Raw genomic sequence first — 21,275 nt, forward strand, 5'->3', positions numbered from 1 at the left:
AAATACAGCACAAGTTGTTGGTTCCTGGCCGTTCCTGCAGATCTCACTGTTGCTAAGCCTTAGTCGTGGGGAAAAGAGGGAGGACCTTGGGGGACTCATGCACTGCACGGGGTCGTCGGAAAACGCAAACAAAATGGAGTCACTTCAGTTCCAGTAGCTGTTCTTCCCCCTGGTTAATCCTAACCAGGTTCGAGAATGGTATCAGGTGGCTTATGAGTTGATTGGTCCCACCAACTCAAAGGAAGTAGTCGTCCTTGAAGGGGCTTCTGTCAATCAGACCTGCAGCAGGGCTTCAATGGGCAAACCAACTGTCCAGGAGTTGTAGCAGCCGTCCTCTTGAAGCTCTTCTTCGGTTCCTTCGTCCAGTGGTCGACTCTCCCTTCCCAGCCAAAAGACTCTCCTTTTATTCAGTTCTCTCCCAGCCTAGCTGTCACTCACCCAGCAGGGTGGCTGTCCTTGCCCGACAGTCAGCCAGCCAATCACCACAGAGTACATTTGGGTCTCCTTGGAGACAGGGAGTTTTGGGCACCTCCCACATACACTTCCTACCTACCCCAGACACTCTGGAGCCAGAGGCTGGTTTCACTCCTGAAGCCTGCCAAAGGCGAATGAATAAAGAGACCAAACCGGGTTTGGCGCGCAGAGAAAAATTCTAGAAAGGCCTTTCCACAAAGACCTGGTGAAAAAAGAGCGGCACCATTTTAACGATGGCTAGACACCATTTTGAAAAAGATGGCTGCCGCGGTTAACGTTACCGGGTCTGCGAACGGTCGCGGTAAATGTAAACCTTGGTAGTTCAAAATGAAACCACTTCCACTAGCCAGTCAATTAAGATGTTACTTGAACATTTAGACACAGGTGATAGTAAGTAACCCCTCCAGCACTCTATTGTAAGATAGGGCGTGCTGGGTCTAGCAAGTACAATGCTAAGTAGTCAATTTCACTCTACCGCTCTGGGAAACAGCAGTTGATCCCAGAGAAGGTATTTAAACCTTGGGAAATCTGGAAGACTTCCCTGTGGCACTGCACTGAAGGTGCTTTGTGACACAATTGTAACAGATGATGCCTATGGAGTTGGTTAGACTCCATAACAAAAAAGAAACAATCACAGAAAACATATGGAATTGAAAAGTTCAAAGTCCCAAGGTTTAGCAAAAGAGCTGGGGGGTCTCTAAGGTGGGAGGAGTTAGCACATTTTTGAGAATTCTCCCTAACACTTAAATATCCCTAGAGAGAGCACATCTCTAAAACAAAATGCAAAGCACGCTGGCTTCCGGTCCAGGACAGAATTAGATTCAAAACCATGGCGATTACTCATAAATGCCTTACCAACACGGCACCCAAATATCTCACCAACCTACTCACCCTGATCCAAACCTCACTGTGTCCAAATTCGAGAGAAACCAAGCCGGGGGCCTTAGTTTCCTGGTAGTAGCGGCTAAAGATTGGAATACCCTCCCACGACCCATCAGATATGACTCATTCCGCAGAAAACTTTAAACCTGGCTCCTAACATTCAAACAGTAGCATCGCACCTGGCACTCTTCCTCTTATCTTTCGCAAATCACCTGCATACCTGAACTAAGCACTGGTTGCCTATATTTTAAATTGTAAATATTGCAAATGTGTATAATTGTATGTTGGCTCCTCTATGTAGCTTATGTAAAATACTTCTGATTGTCCAGCGCCCAGATACCTACTGGTTAAATGCGCTCTTCAAAAGCTAAATAAATAAAAAGGGAATAAAAAGGGGACGTGCTGGACGATGGAACAGCAGACAGACTACGGCAGAAACGGGGACGGCAACGAAAATGCTGGTGCCGCAGGGCCTATTATGCCTGCAGAACGAGCTCTGGAGATGTTTCTTTGGACATACTCTCGTCCCTGCACACGCTGGTGTCGGAAATTCATAAAAGAATGCCCCTGACTCTGGTGGCTCCAGCGACCCCAGTGGCCCCGGATCAACCTCAAAAAAAAAAAAAAAGAGGAAGCCCCACCGCCTTATCAACCTCCACACCCCACTCTTCCCACCCTTTCCGCTGCCTCCCGAAGGTCCAGGACACAGGAACAGACAGGGTGACCTTATTTCATGCCATGCTCGCGATATTGTCTGAGTTCTTCCAGCTGATGCCCGAAGAGACCAAAAAGGAAGGTTTCCTTTCCAAGGCAAAGAGGAAGACCATCATGGCGGTACCCCTCCTGGACGACATTTGGGATGAGGGTCTGGCCCTGATGAAGATCCGGGCCCCAGCCAAGCAGGATAGGCTAGAGAAAAAATACCAGGTGCTGGAGTCTGCACTCAGGTGCCTATGGTCGCAACCGTCACCGGACTCTGGTGTCGGCATCTGCGAGGAAGAGATCTAACCCCTAGTCTTCATCCTCCATCCCTTCGGACTGCGAGGGCAAGAAGTTGGACGCCATGGGGAGAAGGATCATCTATTCCGGGGTCGGCAGTGAAGGTGGCCAATGCACTGGTGATTCTGGCCAGGTACGACAGAAAACTCTGGTACAAACTGGCCATGATTCTGGACTTCCTGCCTGACAAATGGTTAGAGGCGATTTCCCTACTCCAGGAAGGGGAGATGGCATCGGGCCATGCCATTACAGTGGACATTGCCGTCCACTGTAATGGACATTGCCGACACAGGTTTCCGACAGATGGGAGTCAAGATCACCATTGCCAGCTCCTTCAGCAGAGAGTTGTGCTCCTGCCACAAGTGGCAACTCCGGCAGGATAAGGTGGGCCGCATCTTCCTCAAGTGGGACAGACCCCTAATCTATTTGTTTGCGACGGCGGCAAACTTCAAATGCCAGAAATTCGCAGCAGGTTCCACCAGCCGAGGAGCATGGGGGGGCGTGTTCTCCTGCCCATGGGAGGGCCTGTTCTTATATGCGTTCCCTCAGTTGCCTCTCCTGCTGCGAGTGATTAATCGGCTCAAACAGTGCCGATGCAAGATAATACTCATCGTCCAGGTGTGGCCGAGGCAGACTTGGTACCCGGACCTTCTCTTGTCGGCGTCGCCTCTGATCAAGCTGTTGGTGGTCGCAGATCTGTTCACCAGAGAAGGAGGCACAATCCCGCATCACGACCCAGGGTCGCTGAACCCGAGAGCTTGACTCTTGCAGCCATAGAGTTTGGAAGATACGATTTGCTAGCGGTCTGGACGGAGGTCCTTGCCAAGGCCAGAGCGTTGTTGACTCTTAAATGCTACGGTCACAAGTGGAAGCGTTTATCTACGTGTTGCCTGTCACAGAAGATCACCCCTCTGAGTGTCAAGGCCCTGCGGATTCTTCCATATTTGTTGTCCTTGGCCAAGGCAGGGCTGGCGCACGCCTCTATCAAGGTGCATCTGCAGCTATCTCCCACTACTCCAGGTCTCCAGGACGATCTTCTTTGATCACACTGTCTCGTCAAGGAGTTCCTCAAAGCACTGTTTTGATCATTTCTGCTGTGGAAGGCTACTGCCCTGGGAGCCCCCTTTGAGCCTATACATCAAGCCCCTCTCAAGTTCCTCTCATGGAAAACTGCTTTCCTCGTGGCCATCACCTCTGTCTCGAGGATGGGTGAGATCCATGCCCTATCCTGCAAGCAGCCTTATCAGACTTTCCACGAATCGAGGGTGGTGCTTCGGAAGCACCCCTTCTTCATGCCAAAGGTGCCGTCAGAATTCCATCCCAATGAGCCTTTGGTGTTACCTGTATTCTTTCCGAAACCTTAGTTGTCGGCTGAAAGAACCTTGCACTCGCTGGACGTGGCTCGTGCTCTGAAGTTCTATGTGGCACGCACAAATAGTTTTCGGAACACGTCTCAACTATTCATGGACTTTGGTACTGTGAACCATGGGAATGCCTTGTCCAAGGCTTCATCTCAAGGTGGCTCTCTCGCTGCATCATGTACTGTCAGCGGTTGGCGAGCCGACCACTGCCCGGCAGTCCGAGAGCCCATTCCACCAGAGTGTTTGCTGCGATGACTGTGTTCCTTTCAGGTGTGCCTCTGCTGGACACCTGCAGGGCTGCTACGTTGAGATCCATGCACAAATTCACGAAATTCTACTGCGTCAACCAGAGATTCCGAAGAGGAGTCCAGGATCGGCCAAGCAGTGCTACACAACCTGTTCGCTTGAAGGTGTGCCTGTTCCGGAGGTAAGAGTATTTGCTTATGTTGAGCCTTGCCAACTCCCGTGGTTGTGCAATGTTGTACTGCTGGGTATTCTTTATTCATGAGCATGTGAATCCATGCCACACCCATGATGGAGAACAGCTACAGGTAAGTAACTTGTTCCTTCGCCAGCATGGATCTGACATGGATTCACATGCAAACCCTCCCGCCTACCCCTCTGCGGCTCTTCTTGGTCATACTGTCACTTTACGTGCTACCAAATGTGAAGATGGCTGCCAGAGGAAGGGCTCAGGAAGAGGGCAGTCATTGGCAGAGTGCAGTCATTGGTTTAGAGGAGAAATGCAGTTTGCAAGTGAAAGTGAAACTGTTTTTTCTTTTACCGAGGATTCCCGGCCTGGTGGCAGGGAATATTCAAGAGCATGTGAATCCATGCCAGACCCATGCTGGAGAACAATAGTTAAGTAACTTGTTTCTTATACTATTCAGAATTGCAGAACATTTCCAAGGTAAGTAAAATACCCTTACATATACTTTCCCAAGTGACGGAACAATTTCAAGGTAAGTAAGAATGTTTGTAACTGTTCGCTCTCACTAATTCAGTTATAAGTAAGTAAACGTTTCAACACTTTAACCTTTCAAGGCCAACCCCTTTTCTTATCCAGCCCTTCCCTTTTCTATGACATGGGTTCTCTCAGAGGCAGAAGAGGGACCGTAAACTCAAAGGATACGCTTACCAGTTGAGAAAGGAAATTGACCAGTTTCTTGGAGCAACATAACACAGGGTGTAAAACCACTGCTGCACAAGAAGACACTCTTCATAGTGCTACACCAGAGGTCTCATCTAGCAGAGGGGGAGAGGTGTTTGACCCGCAGTGCCACACTTGGGGAGCACGAGCCAATCGGACTCCTCTTCCACCCCTCCACCCCATAGTCAAAGAACCCAACATTGTCGTAGGCCAATATCGTGCTCAAGCCATAGCCTAGGAAACAGCCCCTTATTTGGTCTCCCTCCACCAAGTGCCCCTAACCAACTTGGCCTATGTACCTTGCCCACTATTGCCTTGCCCACTAAGGAGGCATGTTCTGTTCACAAATGGAATTGAAAGCAAGTTTGGTTGCAGACATAAAAAAAGCTGCTATTCGTTTTGATTGACGTCTGAGGGGGGTGGTGCACAAGGGCGGGCTCCCCGTTGGTCCCATAAGGCTTCACAAACCTCAAGAGGAGCCTAGAATACACGCTTATAAAGCCCCCCTGGTTGTTGGAAATAACAATGGTACCCACATATGTTCTTGCAATAGAGCGTCCCAAGTCTGAATCGAGTGTGATTCTCATGTGCCCATTTCAAGGCCCTAGAACCGAGATCAGCTCGCCCGGCAACCTTCATGCATGGGAACTAATAAGCTACCCAGTGCCAAATAACTTGCATGATGGGGGACGCCAGCGCTAATAACTATGCGAGAAACTACGCCCCTAGCGCTGATCATAATGGTGCACCCAGATTTCGAACCCGGGAGGGCTTGCCCAATAGTAAAGATTATGGGGAACAAAAGAGGTGTACTATATTTTCTCAGAGTTCCAGGTTACAACCTAATCAACGAGAACCAAGGGATGCACTCCGAAATAAATGCCTGCATTGGCTCCGTACAGTAAGTGGTTGTCTTTTTGTAACTCACAAAGCTATAGTGAATTCCTCCAGACTGCTTTAGGACGGTGACACGAGTGATTTAGTGAGGATGGAATTGAGGGACCAGTGGGTGGCCAACTGTGTACTAAGCAGTAAGGTGAATCAAGCTTGGGAGACAAACATCAAGTTTTTATTAGCCCCCATCCCTTTCATGGCACAATCTATTCCTTAGAAACCCATAACAATTCTTTCCTTTCTGGTGCTAATAATATAACCCCATTAGGGAAAAGGTCCATGGGCAACCACTATTGCACCAGGATTGAGGGTCCTTTATTCTGCAAGTCAAAATGCAAAGGGGTTTGCATTGTTTATTTTTGATAAATGTACATTAGTGGTTTGTCTTTTTGTATTGTGTTAGGGTGTACTTTGATGGCCTGACGGTCGAAAAAAGGTATGTAATGAAAATGTTCTGGGGTTGACACAGGTCAAGAAGATTGATCAGTAATATGAAAATCTTATCTAGCACCGCCAAAGACATAACTTCCACAAGAAATGGCGAAAAAAAGGAGCCAAATATTTTTGCAAAATGGTGTACCTTCTGTGCATTACCGAGGCATAGTTAATAGCCTGTGAGTAATAAAGATTAAGTCATAAAGGTAAAACCACTGCCACCAGCCATTCATGTAAACTCTCAATTGTAACATGAATGTTACCCGGAAAGTAACAAAGGGGCATACCTTGTATCCCCCAGCACTCCTCACAAGGTGGGGTATGCTGGCTCACTTAAAGGGTATGAAAATCCCTCTTACTACTTGGGAACAGTAGTTCACCCAAGTTCATGAAAGAGAAATTAACAGGGGAGCCCAAAGGGGCAACCCAGCCTAAGCCCAAAAGTTATAGGTAACTCTAACTCTAACCATATACTATGGAGAGACATCAAAAGGTCATCCATAAAAGAGTAAAAGACTAGGTGAGTGGGGGAAAAGATTCACCTTCACCTAGGGACAAAGTAAAATAGTTAACCAGTCCAAGCAAAAAGTTCTGGGATTGATTGACCGTTCAGGAAGATGTGTCATAAATATGAAAATCTTACATAGCAAGTACTGAACATAACCTTCAAAGTTCAAGGCACAGTACAGGCATTCAGGGACTGGGGTCCTCCCAACGCCATTACCCCTTTCTCTGGGGTCGGACTGGCTCTGGCATACTCTTTGTTAGGCCTCTTGGGCTAGGCTGAGGGGGCTCCCTATACACTGCTGACGGGGGTCAAACCCCTGACCCCGTCACAATATGCATGGGAAGTGACGAAGTCTGGATCTCCCATTTGATTAACATTTTCTCTACAGCACTTCTCATCAGGGTGCCCTCCAATTAAACATTATGCTCCTTTCTGTGTATTTAGGATTCAGAGTTGCATCTTCAGACATCTGACTCTCCGAAATGTGAAAAGCAGGAGGTCGGTAGTTCGCTGCAGGAGTCCAGAATTGTGGGGGTAAGTGGCAGTATTACTTCACAAGTCTCGTAAGAAGGTTTCAGACTGTCTAGCTTTTCAGTTAATTTCCGATATGGCATATGGAAGCACAATTGGGTTATTAGTCCTGTTTCAGTATATACTTGTCTTTAACGCATACATAATGTCACTAGTTGCATATGACTTTTATAATTGTATGTTCCTGTTTCTAACAAATTTGCATGAGATTGAGGTGGGCCTAACTTTGTACATTAGGAATTTAATCTAGCTTGATGTCTTCATTCATCAGTGTTAAGATGTATGGTTCAGGTTATGAGAGCCACTCACCCAAATTTAAATAACAGGATGTCCCTTAGGGTTTCTCTTGCTCACCTAGTGAGCAAAGCAGTATGTTTCATGATACAGTGTAAAATTATGTTGGTGGTTTTCTGAATGCTTTATTCAGAAAGGCCAACCTGTTGCCTGTGTGGGGGCGGGTTAAAGCTGAATTCAATTTTTGGGATGTGCTTCCCCTAAATGATTTTCTTTTTTGGCTGGAGTTCCTGTTTTTTTCTTTTCTTTACTTTTGTGGCCAGAGGGACTTGTACTGAAGTCTCCCTGCCACTGAAACCCTTTTTGGTGTCCTTCCCTAGTGGGACATGTGGCCACCATTGCAGGGGTATTTTTTTTTTTTTTTAATCGGCCCATTTTGGTCCCAGGATGATTGTTTGTTGGGAACTAGGTGGTTGGCCCTCGTTAATTTGGGTTTGAGTTCACAATGGATACAGTTATGTGTACTGTTTGTAGACCAATTGAGCAAATACAGTATCCATTGGGGGGAGGGAAAGGGGGTGTACTACACATTTCTTTTTAAGACCTACCCCCGACCATTTTATTTTAGGCCATTCCTTTGTGTGGATGAGTTGGATGGGCCTAAAATGCCTGTTGTACGAACATTAGCTCACTCAGAGCTCAGGTCTGCACCCTCAAAAATAATTTAAACTGCGTAAGCCTGGTGTTCTGCCCTAAACAAGCCCCAATCATATTAATGGTTCGAAATTGAGGGGAGCTGGCAGCTATTTAACTCCTACTTCTAACCTAGGAGAGCCTGGTTAGCTTAAAACTAATAGATACCAGGAGCTAATTTTAGCTCCCCACGCCAATTGGTGCCTTATGTAAGGGTGCAGAAGTAAGAGTCTGACACAACATTGTGGTTGGCAAAGACGTTTATTCAGGCCAACATGAAGAGAAAACCTACCTCTCCATAAGTCTGAGGGGTTTCCCTGCCTCTATTAAGGAATTGCTCTGAATATCCAGGAAAATAGTCCACTGATTTGTCAAAAAGCCTACTTCTCCAGCATGGGGTCTGGCATGGATTCACATGCTCATGAATATTCCCTGCCGTCAGGCTGGGAATCCTCGGTAAAGAAAAAATCGGTATCAGTTTCGTTTCTGATCTGTCTTTCTTAGTAGTAACCAATCACTGGTCTCTGGGTCATACTGCCCCCAGTCAATGACTGCCCTCTCCGTAAGCCCCGCCTCTGGCAGCCGTCTTCAGATTTTTACCGCACGTTCAAGTGTTGGGAGTCCTCGTGTTTAGCTCTCGAGCTTTTGCTGCGTTTTCATGCTTTTTTTCAAAGAGAATTTCTCATTTTTCGGTCAAATAGAGCCTCAAGCTCCACCGTCTCTACATCCGATTAATGGGTATCCGTGTCAGATTTTTTTCTACGTTCCTCAAAGGTGAAGATTTCGTCGAGTTATGCTTCTTGGGGGATTCCAGAAGTTTCTGCGTCCTACCCGGACATGGCCCAAGAGAAAGGAATCTCGACGCCCGAAAGCTGTTCAGGGTTTGCCCTGGATGCCAGCTACAGAATGTGTTCAAGGAGGACGAGCATTTGAAATGTCTCTACTGCCTTCATGAGGACAAAACGCACGTGGAGAAGGACTGTGCGTTTTGCAGGAACATGTCGGAACAGACCATCAGGGACCAACACCTTCATCTCTCCAACTGGCTGGAAGGAAGGAGTCCGTCAGGTGAGAAGAAGTCCGAGCGGTCTTCTAAGTCCTGTGAGGGCGACCCGGCGACGGGGGCCCAACAGAAGGCAAAGTACCGCGAGTCCGCGGGCACCGGGAGTGCCAAACGGTCGGGCTCTTCGGCTTCCAGGCAGGGCGTGCCTTCTCCGGCACCATCAACCACGAGCCAACGCTCTGGTTCGGGAAAGAGGAAATCCGAGAACCCGGGTAAGCCTCTGGAGAGGCCCGGGTAGATCTTGAAGGATTCGGCCGAGGGGGAGCGAGACGGTGACCCTCCCCCAAGGTGAAGGCCTCAAGCAAGCCTAAGGCGGTGTGAAGGCCTTGATTCACCCGGCCAAGGCCTCTATCGAGGGCGTCTCGCAGGCCTGGCGCAGCCTGTGGAGGCTACTCCAGTGGAGGCGACCTCGGGGCCCAGAGTCTCCCTGCCTCCGCGGAGGGAAGCCTCTTTCAGACCCATCGGAAAGACCCCCTTGAGGATCCTGGCGGAAAAAGAGGGGGCGGGGGCGGTGGCCATTGTGGACACGGACACAACATCCGAGGAGGACCTGGCAGAAGTCCTAGAGGGCCTCGATGAGGGTGTCGAAGAGGCCCGTCTCCACGGGAGGGATCCTGACGAGGGTGACGAGAGTGACGGCGGCACCGGCGAGGGTCCTAATCAGCCGTTGCTTCCAGAGCCGCAGGATAACTCGCCGGCCATTTTGTTGGCAATACAATCCTTATGTTCAGAGATGAGGACGAGATTGCCCTTACCACCGACGGAGGACCCGGTACCAGGTCCTACGGAGAAACCAGAGATGGTCCCGGCGGGAAGCCCCCCAAAAAAGGGAAGACGGATCCACCCAGCCCCGCCTTCTCAGCCCTCGCGGCCTTTACCCACGTCCCCCGTCCCTGGGGATGACACGGGAACAGACACGGCCACGACGTGTACCGACGACGACGGCAGTGACGGGACGGAGCTCCCATCACCAGCCCGGGCCTCCCCGTTCGATGAGATCGGATCTTTCCATGCAATGATCGCCAGGGCATCCAAGCTTTTTCAGCTCTGCCCCGAAGAGATGGAAGGTTTCCTTTACCAACGGCGCGAGGCCAGGAGGAAGTCAGTCCTCGCCGTGCCTCTGCTGGATGACATCTGGGACGAGGGTCTCACCCATCTTAAGAACCCGTCTACGACGCCTGCCAAGAAGGAACGGTACGAGAAGAAGTACCGGGTCCCCGACGCGGCCCCTTTGTGCCTTAGGGCACAACCTACCCCGGACTCTGTCGTCTCAGCGGCGGCCAAGAAGAAAGCGGAGGGGGGGGCATCGGTCTCGACGTCAACTTTCCCGCCGGACGGCGAAGGGAAGAAGCTGGACGCAATGGGACAAGTTATCTCGTCGGCAGCAACAACGATTAAGGCGGCCAACGCCCTCGCGATTGGGGCCCACTACGACAGGGAGTTATGGTACAAGATCACCCCCCTGTTGGACTTCCTACTGGATGACGAGAGGGCCGAGGCCCTGGAGATCTTGCAAGAAGGCGAAGTGGCGTCGGACCCCGCCATTACGGTGGCAATGTGCATTGCCAACACCGGTTTCCGCCAGCTAGGCAACAGCGTTTGCCTTAGACGAGGTTGGCTCAAGGCGACAGATTTCCGCCCGGATGTACAAGCCAAGGTGCTCGACATGCCGTTCGGGAAAACGGTGAATGAGTCCCTCCAAGCCATCAAGGCGGACACAGGCTGCTAGGGCCCTAGGCATTCTCCGGCAACAGCGGCCGTCCTTACGGAGCACCGGAGGCAAGCAGGGTGCCTCCAGGGGATTCGGCGGTGGCTCCTCTACGTACCGCCAAGCGGCCCGCTCCTCGTCGCAGGATAGAGGACGAGGCAAGTCGGGGGCAGAGGGGGTTCCCCACCGTCGTGGTCGCAAGGGAGGCCAAGGCGGCAAGGCGTACTCCAAGCAAGATTGAACGCACCGAAGCACCCTGGTGGGAGGCCGGCTGGCGAAGTTCGTCAGCGTGTGGGAGTCCATCTCAACCAACCGTTGGGTGCTGGACGCCCTGGCCCAGGGGCACGCCCTCGAATTTCTAAAAAAGTGCCCCCGCATTCCACCCGTGGTCAGGAAGGAAAATCGCGTCCCTCAACTACTTTTGGAGGTGAGTGCGTTGCTCAGAAAAGGTGCCATCGAGCTTGTCCCGAAGAGGCTCCGGGGGTCCGGAGTATACTCGAGGTACTTCCTAGTAAAAAAGAAGACAGGAGGAGGGTGCCCCATCCTGGACGTGCGATGGCTGAACAAGTACATCAAGGCACAGAAGTTCCAGATAGTCACCCTCCAGCACGTGCTGGGACAACTGGAGGAGGGCGATTTCCTGTCGTCGTTGGATTTGGAGGATGCGTACTTCCACATCCCCATTCTGAAAGGTCACCGAAAGTTCCTCAGGTTCATGGTCCAAGGACGGCACTACCAGTTCAAGGCCCTCCCGTTCGGATTGAAGTCGGCACCCAGGGTGTTCACCAAGTGCCTCGCACCGGTGGTGGGGCGGCTGCGCCTGCAGGGGATCCACGTCTACCCCTACCTGGACGACTGGCTCATCCGAGCAGGGGCAAGGGAGCTCGCAGTGGATCACACAGCAAAGACTGTCCAGCTGCTCGCGGACCTGGGATTCTCCATCAACTTTCCCAAATCCCACCTGGTCCCGTCGCAAGTCGCACTGTTTCTGGGAGCAAAGCTCAACACAGTGGCGCGCCTGGCCTCACCGTCGGAAGAAAGGACGAAGGCCATCCTGGGCAAGGTGCAGCATCTGCTGGCCACGGACGTGGCCAGGGTGAGGTCCATCAAGTCCCTTCTCGGGATGATGGGCTTCTGCATACATCTCATGCGCCTGTGCAGGCTTCGGATGCGCCCTCTGCAAGAGTTCCTCGACTCCTGCTGGATCCAAGCGACGGGCAGCTTCGAGGATGAGATTCCGCTGGACGAGACTTTCTGACGAGCGATCCGGTGGTGGGGCACCCGCGCTCATCTGACGGCAGGCACATACTTTCAGACCCCATCCCACCAGATAACGGTGACGACGGATGCCTCCCTGGAAGGGTGGGGAGCACACACCGGAGATCTTCACGCAAGAGGCCTTTGGCTCCCGGAGGAGAAGATGCTCCACATCAACATCCTGGAGCTCCGTGCAGTGTTCTGGGCCCACGGGTCCTTTCTCCCGTCCCTCAAGGGCAAGGTGGTGAGAATTTTCACCGACAACACCACCACGATGTTCTACATCCGGAAGCAGGGAGGAACCAGATCCCCAGCCCTCTCCAAGGGAGCCCATAAACTGTGGCATTGGGCCGTCGCCCAAGGGATGTTTCTGGTGCCCTTTCATCTGTCAGGGATAACGCACACCATTGCCGACTCACTCAGCAGGGAGCTGCGCTCGTGCCACAAGTGGGAACTACGTCAGGATCAAGTGGATCGACTCCTCCGACGATGGGGAAAACCCCAGATCGACCTGTTCGCGACGGCGACGAACTCCAAGTGCCAGAGGTTCGCCAGCATGTTTCCCCAGCCGAGGAGCATGGGCGATGCTTTCTCGTTCCCCTGGGAAGGCCTGTTCTTTTATGCGTTCCCCCGTTGCTGATGCTGCTCCGACTCGTCAACCAGCTCAAGAGGTCCCGGTGCAGGATGATCCTGGTCGCACTGGCGTGGCCAAGGCAGATCTGGTTACCGGACCTTCTGGACTTGTCGGCGTCCCCACCAGTCAAGCTGCCGACGGATGCGGATCTTCTCTCCAGAGAAGGAGGCGCCATACTTCATTACGACCCGGAGTCGCTGAACTTGCAGGCCTGGCTCCTGCAGCACTAAATTTTGGAGGGTACGATATCCCGGCTGACTGCAGAGAGGTCCTTGCAAAAGCCAGGGCGTCCTCAACTCTCAAGTGCTACGGACATAAGTGGAAGAGGTTCTGTCTGGTGCTGTGCACAGAAGATTAACCCTCTGCGGATTACGGCCCCTCAAGTGCTGCCGTTCCTACTGTCGCTGGCCAAGGCTGGACTGGCTCACGCCTCCATCAACATACATCTGGCTACGATCTCCCGATACACCAGAACCACAGGACGGGCGTCCTTGTGGTCCCATCGCCTGGTGAAGGAATTTATGAAGGGACTGTTACAATAGTTCCCGCCGGTGAAGGCCCCTGCCCCGGTGTGGGAACTCAACGTGGTGCTGACCAGGCTCATGGGGGCGCCTTGCATTCAGCACCGTTGAAATTCCTGTCATGGAAGACTGCGTTTCTGGTGGCCATCATCTCCGCACGGCGAGTGGGAGAGATCCAGACCCTACCTGCAAGCCTCCATACTTGACTTTTCACGACACAAGGGTGGTGCTGAGGACGCACCCCTCGTTTATGCTCAAGGTGGCGTCGGACTTCCACCTCAACGAGCCCTTGGTGTTAGCTGTTTTCTTCCCGTCGCCTTTTCCTCCGGCCGAGAGGACTTTGCACTCGCTGGATGTGGCTAGAGCGCTGAAGTTCTACGTGGACCGCACAAAGAGTTTTCGGAAGACAACACAGCTTTTTGTGAACTTTGGACCTGTGAACCAAGGGAAGGCTCTCTCGAAGGCTTCCATTTCCAGATGGCTCTCCGGCTGCATCGCGCACTGTCATCGGTTGGCAAACCGACCGTTGCCTGGACGTCCGAGAGCCCATTCGACCAGAGCTATCGCTGCTACCACGGCGTTCTTGTCTGGTGTGCCCTTGCTGGACATCTGCAGGGCTGCTACGTGGAGGTCGACGCACACCTTCACGAGATTCTACTGCGTCGACTGGGATTCCAGAGAGGAGTCCGGGGTCGGCCAAGCGGTGCTGCGCAATCTGTTCGCCTAAGGTGAGCCTGGTGAGGAGGTAAGAACTGCTTAATGTTGAGTTTTGATGTAATGCTTAATGTTGAGCCCTTTTTTCCACCTCCCGTTAGTTGTGCATGTGTGTACTGCTATGTATACTTATATTCATGAGCATGTGAATCCATGCCAGACCCCATGCTGGAGAAGGAACACGTTACTTACCTGTAACTGTTGTTCGAGGGGATTGGGTCCTCCGACGTATTCCATATCTATGACAGGTAATGTCCACAGCTGTGCTGCTCTGGAAAATCTTGGCTCCTGCGTCGATGACGTCGATGCGCCGTCCCCGAGGACCTCCGCCGACGTCACCCGATGTGATAAGTAGGACGCACGACGCCCATAGCCTCAATTCCTTTTTTTTCTGCGAACGTGTTCGCTTCGTGAATCTCGGTACGCCTCGACTCGTTGGAGTTTGCTGTTTTCGAATTCTCGGTTCGTTGAACCTGTTTGGTTTTTTGTGAAGACCTGTTCGTGGCGATGTCTACTTCGTCTTCAACCTCGAGTCCGGGCTTCAAGAAATGCGGGGACTGTGGGTCCAAGATGTCGGTCACGGACTCGCACGACGCCTGCCTCTGGTGCCTCGGGGAGGCCCACGATACGGACGACTGTGTCGACTGCCAGTCGCTCACGGCAAAGGCCTTGCGGGAACGCAAGAAGAAGCTGTTGGTAGGCCGGGTGTCTAAGCCCCGGAAGTCGAGGTCTGCGGGGCTTTTGACGGATGACTCGAGGGGCGACTCTCCGTGTCGTCGGAAGTCCAGTGGGTCTCCTTCCAGGAGTCTGTCTCGCCACTGCTCCGCCTCTTCGAGGCATTCCCGGAAGCGCCGGCATAGGTCGCCTTCCCCGTCCTCTTCCGAGGACTCCGCCTGTCGGCGGGTCGCTTATCCCTCCATGCAAGCGACACCGGAGGAATGGGCTTCCTTCGGGAAGCAGATGCTAGCGATTCTTGAATCGCAGGGCACCGGTCCGTCCGTGCCTCCGAGTGGGGTCAGTCGGCACCGGTCCAGAGACACCGCTCGTACGCCTTCGGGCTCGGGTGGTCGGCACGGCTCACGGGAGAGGTCCCGCTCAGACAAGGGTAGCCGTTCTCGCCATGCCCGTTCCAGGTCCCGTTCCTCGGCGCGCTCGAGACCGTGTGATCCTGTGCCGTCTTCGAAGAAGACGTTGACGCCTGTGGCGCCGAGGTCATCGACGGTTTCTCTCGATGCTCCGCCTCCGAGGGGGTCGTCAACGCCGTCGGCGCCTAGGTCGTCGAGAGACCCGCTCGGAGCTCAGGCTTCGAGGCATGTGTCGACGCCGCCGATTCTGGCGGCGCTGCAGCTGACGTCGATGCCGATTCGCTCGACGTCGACGCCTTTTCTGTCGACGCCGGCGCAGAGTTGTTCAGCGCCCTTGACGCCTTTCGAGGCGGTGGTGTCGGAGGGGCCCCGTGCACTGGGCTTGCCCCTAGAAAGGCTCTGGCTAAGGTCAGGCACTGCTTTGGTCCCCAGAGGTCTTACTCTCCACGCCTGGAGTACATTTCAGAGGGTGATGAAGGCTCTGATGTGGGCTTGGTTCCGGTTACTGTTCCAGATGAGCTTATCTCAGGCCATAGCCAGTTTGATGACCTGAGGCAGTCACTGCATGATGCCAGTGGATTGGACACACCTCCGGAGGTGGAGTTTTGTAGGCCGGAGCCTGGCACTCATGCCGATTCTTCATATCGGCGCCTTATGTCTCGGGTCACTGAGTATTTGGGTTGGTCAGCTCCCCCAGGGGAGTCCGTTCAGGATGATCTCACGGACATCCTTGATCTCGGTCCCCCCACTGACCAGGTTTTGCCGTTTCATATGGCTCTGCAGAGAAGGGTGGCAGCGGCTTGGACTGCTCCGGAGAGTCTCCCGGCAGTGGGCAAGTCTTTGTCGCGAAAATATCTTCCAGCCAGTAGCGACCCCTGCTACTTGTCCAGGCACCCCACTCCGGAGAGTTTGGTGGTGCAGGCGGCTACGGCCCCGGCAAAGCAGGCGTCGTATCCTACCATCCCTCCGGATAGGGACGCTAACGTTTTGACGGCTGGGCGAAGAAAGTGTTTTCTTCGGGGGGGTATGGCGCTTCAGGCGGCCAACTCCATATGTGCTTTGTCTCGTTTCACACACACTCTGTGGAACTGTGTTGCATTAGCGGCTGAACATATTCCCGAAGGGCATGAACAGGATGGTTTCCTTGCTATGGTTCAGGATGGCAAGGATGCCATGTGTGAGGCCGTTCAGTCGGGTTTGGACTTGGCAGATTGTGTCAGCCGGTCCATGACGGCGAGCAACGTAATGCGCAGGTTTGCGTGGTTGCGGAAGTCTGGGTTCGCTCCTGATGTGCAATCCCGGCTCCTCAACATGCCCTTTGACGGTGAACACCTTTTTGCGAGCAAGGCTGACGAGAGCCTTGAGAGGTTGCAGACCTCCAAAGCTGCAGCGAAGTCGTTGGGTGCTGCAGTTCGCCAACCTCAGCCTTTTCGTCCTATGGGGACAGCAATGTAGGGGAGGTTCCATTTGCTATTACTCCTTCAGTAAAGCGAGGGGAGCTAGCAGTCAAAGAGGCCATCGTAAGTGTGCCAGAGGTGGAAACAAAGGTACTAGAGGTGCCAAGGCCGCTCAGGCAATTGCCTCTTTTCCCTCAGGCAACGCCGCAGCCGCTACCACTCGGTCATGAGGCCAGGTCCCATGGTTTGCCGGTCGGGGGAAGACTGGCGCAGCATCTTGTAGAGTGGCAAGCCATTACTTCGGATGTGTGGGTTCTGGAGATCATAACCCACGGCTACTGTCTTCCTTTTCGGCAGAGGCCTCACGACAATCCACCAGGGAACCTCTCTTTGAAGTGTCCGGATCCGCTCCTTGCGCAGGAAATTCAAGCCCTGCTGGAGAAAGGTGCCATAGAACTGGTGCGTGTAGCGGAGAGGAACAAGGGATGGTATTCCCCTTATTTTTTTATTTAGAAGAAAGACCGGGGAGTGAGACCCATCATGGACTTGCGCGGATTGAACAAACTCCTCAGGAAGGACAAGTTCAAGATGGTGACTCTTTCTCAAGTCCTCCAGGCCCTTCGACTTCAGGACTGGTTGGTGTCTCTCGACCTCAAGGATGCTTACTTCCATGTGCCGATCCATCCCAAGCACAAGAAGTACCTGAGGTTCGCGGTTGGCGACTCACACTTTCAGTTTCGGGTCCTGCCGTTCGGATTGACCTCCGCCCGAGGGTTTTCACCAAGCTCATGGTGGTGGTGGCAGCGCATCTCAGGAAAGGGGGATTTACTTCTACCCTTACCTGGACGATTGGTTGATCAGGGGGAGCTCTCCCGAGCAAGTCCTGGATCATCTGTCCGTCACCTGCCACTCCCTTCACAGGCTGGGCTTCTCCCTCAATTTAAAGAAGCCCCATTTGACACCAACGCAGCGGCTCCAGTACATCGGAGCAGTGCACGACACGTCTCTGGGGCAGCGTTTTCCTCCTCAGGTGAGGGCTCTTCACATTCAGCAGATGGTGAACAAGTTTCAATTTGCCCAGGATCTCCCAGCGTCCGAGTTCTTGAGACTGCTCGGTCTTATGGCATCCTGCATTCTTCTGGTGCCAGAGGCTCGTCTGTGGATGAGATCTTTGCAGTGGGCACTCAAGCTCCAGTGGTCTCAGTCCTCTGGCAGGCTGTCGGACCCTGTTCAGGTGCCGCCCTCAGTAGCCCAGGACCTTCTGTGGTGGGGCGTCGAGGGCAATCTGATGAAGGGGGCCCCATTTTGGCTGCCCTGGCTGGAGGTGACGATCGTGACGGACGCATCCCTCACGGGATGGGGAGCTCATGCCAACGAGTTGACAGTCAGCGGTCGTTGGTCTCCGTCGGAGTCCAGACTCCATATCAATCTGTTGGAGCTGAGGGCCGTCGGTCTAGCCCTGAAGGCTTTTCTGCCGACTGTGCGTGGAAAGTGTGTCGTGATTTTAACGGACAACACCGTGGCCATGCACTACCTCAACAAAAGGGGGGGGGGCAGGGTCACTTCCGCTGTGCAGGGAGGCGATGCAGCTCGAGTTCTGGGCCATCCAGTAGGAAGTTTCGATCTCGGCTGTTCATCTGGCCGGAGACGACAATGAGACGGCGGATGCTCTGAGCAGGCAGAGCACGATCCTCTCACGAGTGGGAGCTGGCTCAGGAGATTCTCCTGGAGATCTTCGCCCTTTGGGGGACCCCTCAAGTGGATCTCTTCGCCTCCAGTGTCAACCGGAAGTGCGAAAAGTTTTGCTCGCAGGAATTTCCTCCAACAGGAGCCTTAGGAGACGCGTTCGCGGTGGAGTGGTCATTCCCACTGCTGTACGCGTTTCCTCCAGTCCCCGTCATCCCGCAAGTGCTGCGTAGGTTACGGACCGTTCGGTTCCCGGATGATCCTCATAGCTCCGGCGTGGGCCCGGAGGACGTGGTACCCGGACCTTCTCGACTTGTCCATCTGCCCTCCACATCGTCTTCCCTACCGAGACAATCTGCTCTCACGGGAGAGGGGTCATGTTCTCCGTCCAGAGGTCAGATCCCTCAACCTTCACGCTTGGCTCCTGAAAGGTTGAGGTATAAGGATTGGGACCTCCCTGAAGATGTGATGGAGTTGTTGCTCTCGGGCCAGGCGGCCGGCAACAAAGTCTCTGTACCGTTGCCATTGAAGAAAGTTCTGCGACTGATGCAGAGTTAAGAATGTGGATCCTTTTGAATGTGACATTCCCAAGGTTCTGTCTTTTTTGCTTTCCTTGGCCCACGGGCTTGCAAGTGGGGACCATTAAAGGTTACAGGTTACCTGACGGCGCTGTCCATATTTAAGCGCTCGTCTGAAGAGTGTTCCTATTTTAAGATTCCTTTAATTTCTCAGTTTTTGAAAGGGCTCGCTAATGTGTTCCCTCCGTCACCTTTTCTGGTGCCCGGTTGGGATTTGAACCTTGTTCTTAAGTTTCTTATGGGTGCTCCGTTTGAGCCTTTACATTCTTGCCCTTTGAGGCTGTTAACTCTGAAAACTGTGTTTTTGGTTGCGGTTACTTCCGCTCGCAGAGTGAGTGAGTTACAGGCACTTTCAGTTAAGCCACCCTTAACTGTGTTTCATAAGGACAGGGTTGTCCTTAGAGTTCGTCCTTCTTTTCTTCCGAAGGTGGTTTCGGAATTTCATTTGAGCCAGAAGGTGGTTCTTCCGGCGTTCTATCCTCCTCCACATCCTGGTAAGGAAGAGGCGCGGCTCCATAGGCTTGATCCTAGGAGAGCGTTGAGCTTTTATATTTCGCGCATGTCCCGGGTCAGAGTGGACGATCAACTTTTCATTGGTTACGCTGGAAAGCGTTTGGGACAAGCTGTGACGAAACAGACTTTGTCTCGTTGGATTATTTTAGCTATCTCTGAGTGTTACCGTTTGGTGGGTAAGGATCCTCCGGCTGGCTTGCGGGCCCATTCTACTAGAGGTGTGGCTGCGTCTACTGCCCTGCAGAGGGGTGTTCCTATTCGTCACATCTGTGATGCAGCCACCTGGGCTTCAGTACATACTTTTGTACGTCACTACTCCCTCGATTCCATCAGAGGGCAAGATCTGGCCTTTGGCAAGGCAGTTCGCTATTCCGCAATTTGATTGGGCATGCTAAATATGTATTCTAAATTCTTTCCCACCTCCTTGTTTGGTACTGCTTTGGGAGTCTGTCATAGATATGGAATACGTTGGAGGACCCAAATCCCTCAAGGAACAAGTTACTTTCTTACCTGGTAACGTTCTTTCAATGGGATGGTCCGACGACATATTCCATATCGCTCCCTCCCTGCCTTCCCCGCTGCAGAATTTCTTTTGCGATTGCAGCTTGCGTTCCGCAAGGCCTTGTGTGTCTGACTGGCAGAAAACTGGTGGCACACGTTCTGGGAAAAAACTATAACTAAGGCTATGGGCGTCGTGCGTCGTCCTTATCACATCGGGTGACGTCGGCCGTCAGAGGAGGTCCTCGGGGACGGCGCATCGACGTCATCGACGCAGGACGCAGACTCCACGATTTTCCGGAGCAGCACAGCTGTGGACATTACCTGTCATAGATATGGAATACATCGTCGGACCATCCCATCGAAAGAACGTTACCAGGCAAGAAAGTAACTTGTTCTTCTCCAGCATGGGTCTGGCATGGATTCACATGCAAACCCTCCCTCCTGCCCCTCTACGGCTCTTCACTTGGTCATACTGCCACTTAGCGTGCTACCAAATCTGAAGATGGATGCCAGAGGCGGGGCGTAGGGAGAGGGCAGTCATTGGCTCGGGCCGTATGACCCAGAGACCAGTGATTGGTTACTACTGAGAAAGACAGATCAGAAACGAAACTGATACTGATTTTTTCTTTACCGAGAATTCCCAGCCTGACGACAGGGAATATTCATGAGCATGTGAATCCATGCCAGACCCATGCTGGAGAACAACAGTTACAGGTAAGTAACTTGTTCCTTCTCCAGCATGGGGTCTGGCATGGATTCACATGCTCATGAATACTAGGCCAAAGTCAATGGGCTTAAAGTCTTGGATAGGATAAAATGGTTCTGGTAAGTAAACGGTAAAGTCTCTGTAGAAGTTCACAGAAGCAGTTTGTAACAAGAAGAATTGTATGTTGGGTCACAAGCTGATTAGGCCTGCTAGTTGCAAAGGTTTCAAGTACTTTCACTGCGAGAGGCAAGTACTCTGTCTCGTTTCACAGTACCTTACAAATGAAGAAAAAGATGCAGCTGAAGACTTCTGTTCCTGACAGTTCCTGCAGATGGAACAAGTTAGTTACCTGTAAATGTTGTTCTCCAGCAGGGTTCTGGCATGGATTCACATACTCATGAATATTCCCCGTCGTCAGGCTGGGAATCCTCTGTAAAGAAAAAATCAGTTTAGTTTCTGAACTGTCATTCCCCTTACAACCAATCACTGATCTCTCGGTCATACTGCCCCCAGCCAATGACTGCCCTCTACCTAAGACCCTCCTCTGGCAGCCATCTTCAGATTTTTACCGCACGTTCAGGTGCTGGGAGTCTTCGTGCTTAGCTCTCAAGATTTTACTGCATTTTTGCATTTAAAAAAAAAAGAATTTATGCTATTTTTTTCAGTCAATCGAGCCTCACGCTCCATCTATCTACCTTTCGATTAACGGGTACCCGTTTTTCAGATTCTTCAGTGCCCACCAAGGGCGAAT

The 21,275-nt window shown here is 52.4% G+C and overlaps 1 protein-coding gene across 8 annotated transcripts in view; it reads left to right on the plus strand.

The window, feature by feature from the left end:
* The window catches only part of PRRC2A (proline rich coiled-coil 2A), a 2,343,739-nt gene that overhangs the window by 1,778,213 nt on the left and 544,251 nt on the right, over window positions 1–21,275 (plus strand). For all 8 annotated transcript variants that reach the window (XM_069635075.1, XM_069635076.1, XM_069635077.1 and 5 more), the window contains one exon: window positions 7,148–7,237. In XM_069635075.1, coding sequence (XP_069491176.1) covers window positions 7,148–7,237 — 90 coding nt within the window. The remainder of the gene's footprint in view (window positions 1–7,147; window positions 7,238–21,275) is intronic.

The sequence above is a fragment of the Ambystoma mexicanum genome, chromosome 13 (genome assembly GCF_040938575.1).
Source record: "Ambystoma mexicanum isolate Mex_15411 chromosome 13, UKY_AmexF1_1, whole genome shotgun sequence".
NCBI lineage: Eukaryota > Metazoa > Chordata > Amphibia > Caudata > Ambystomatidae > Ambystoma > Ambystoma mexicanum.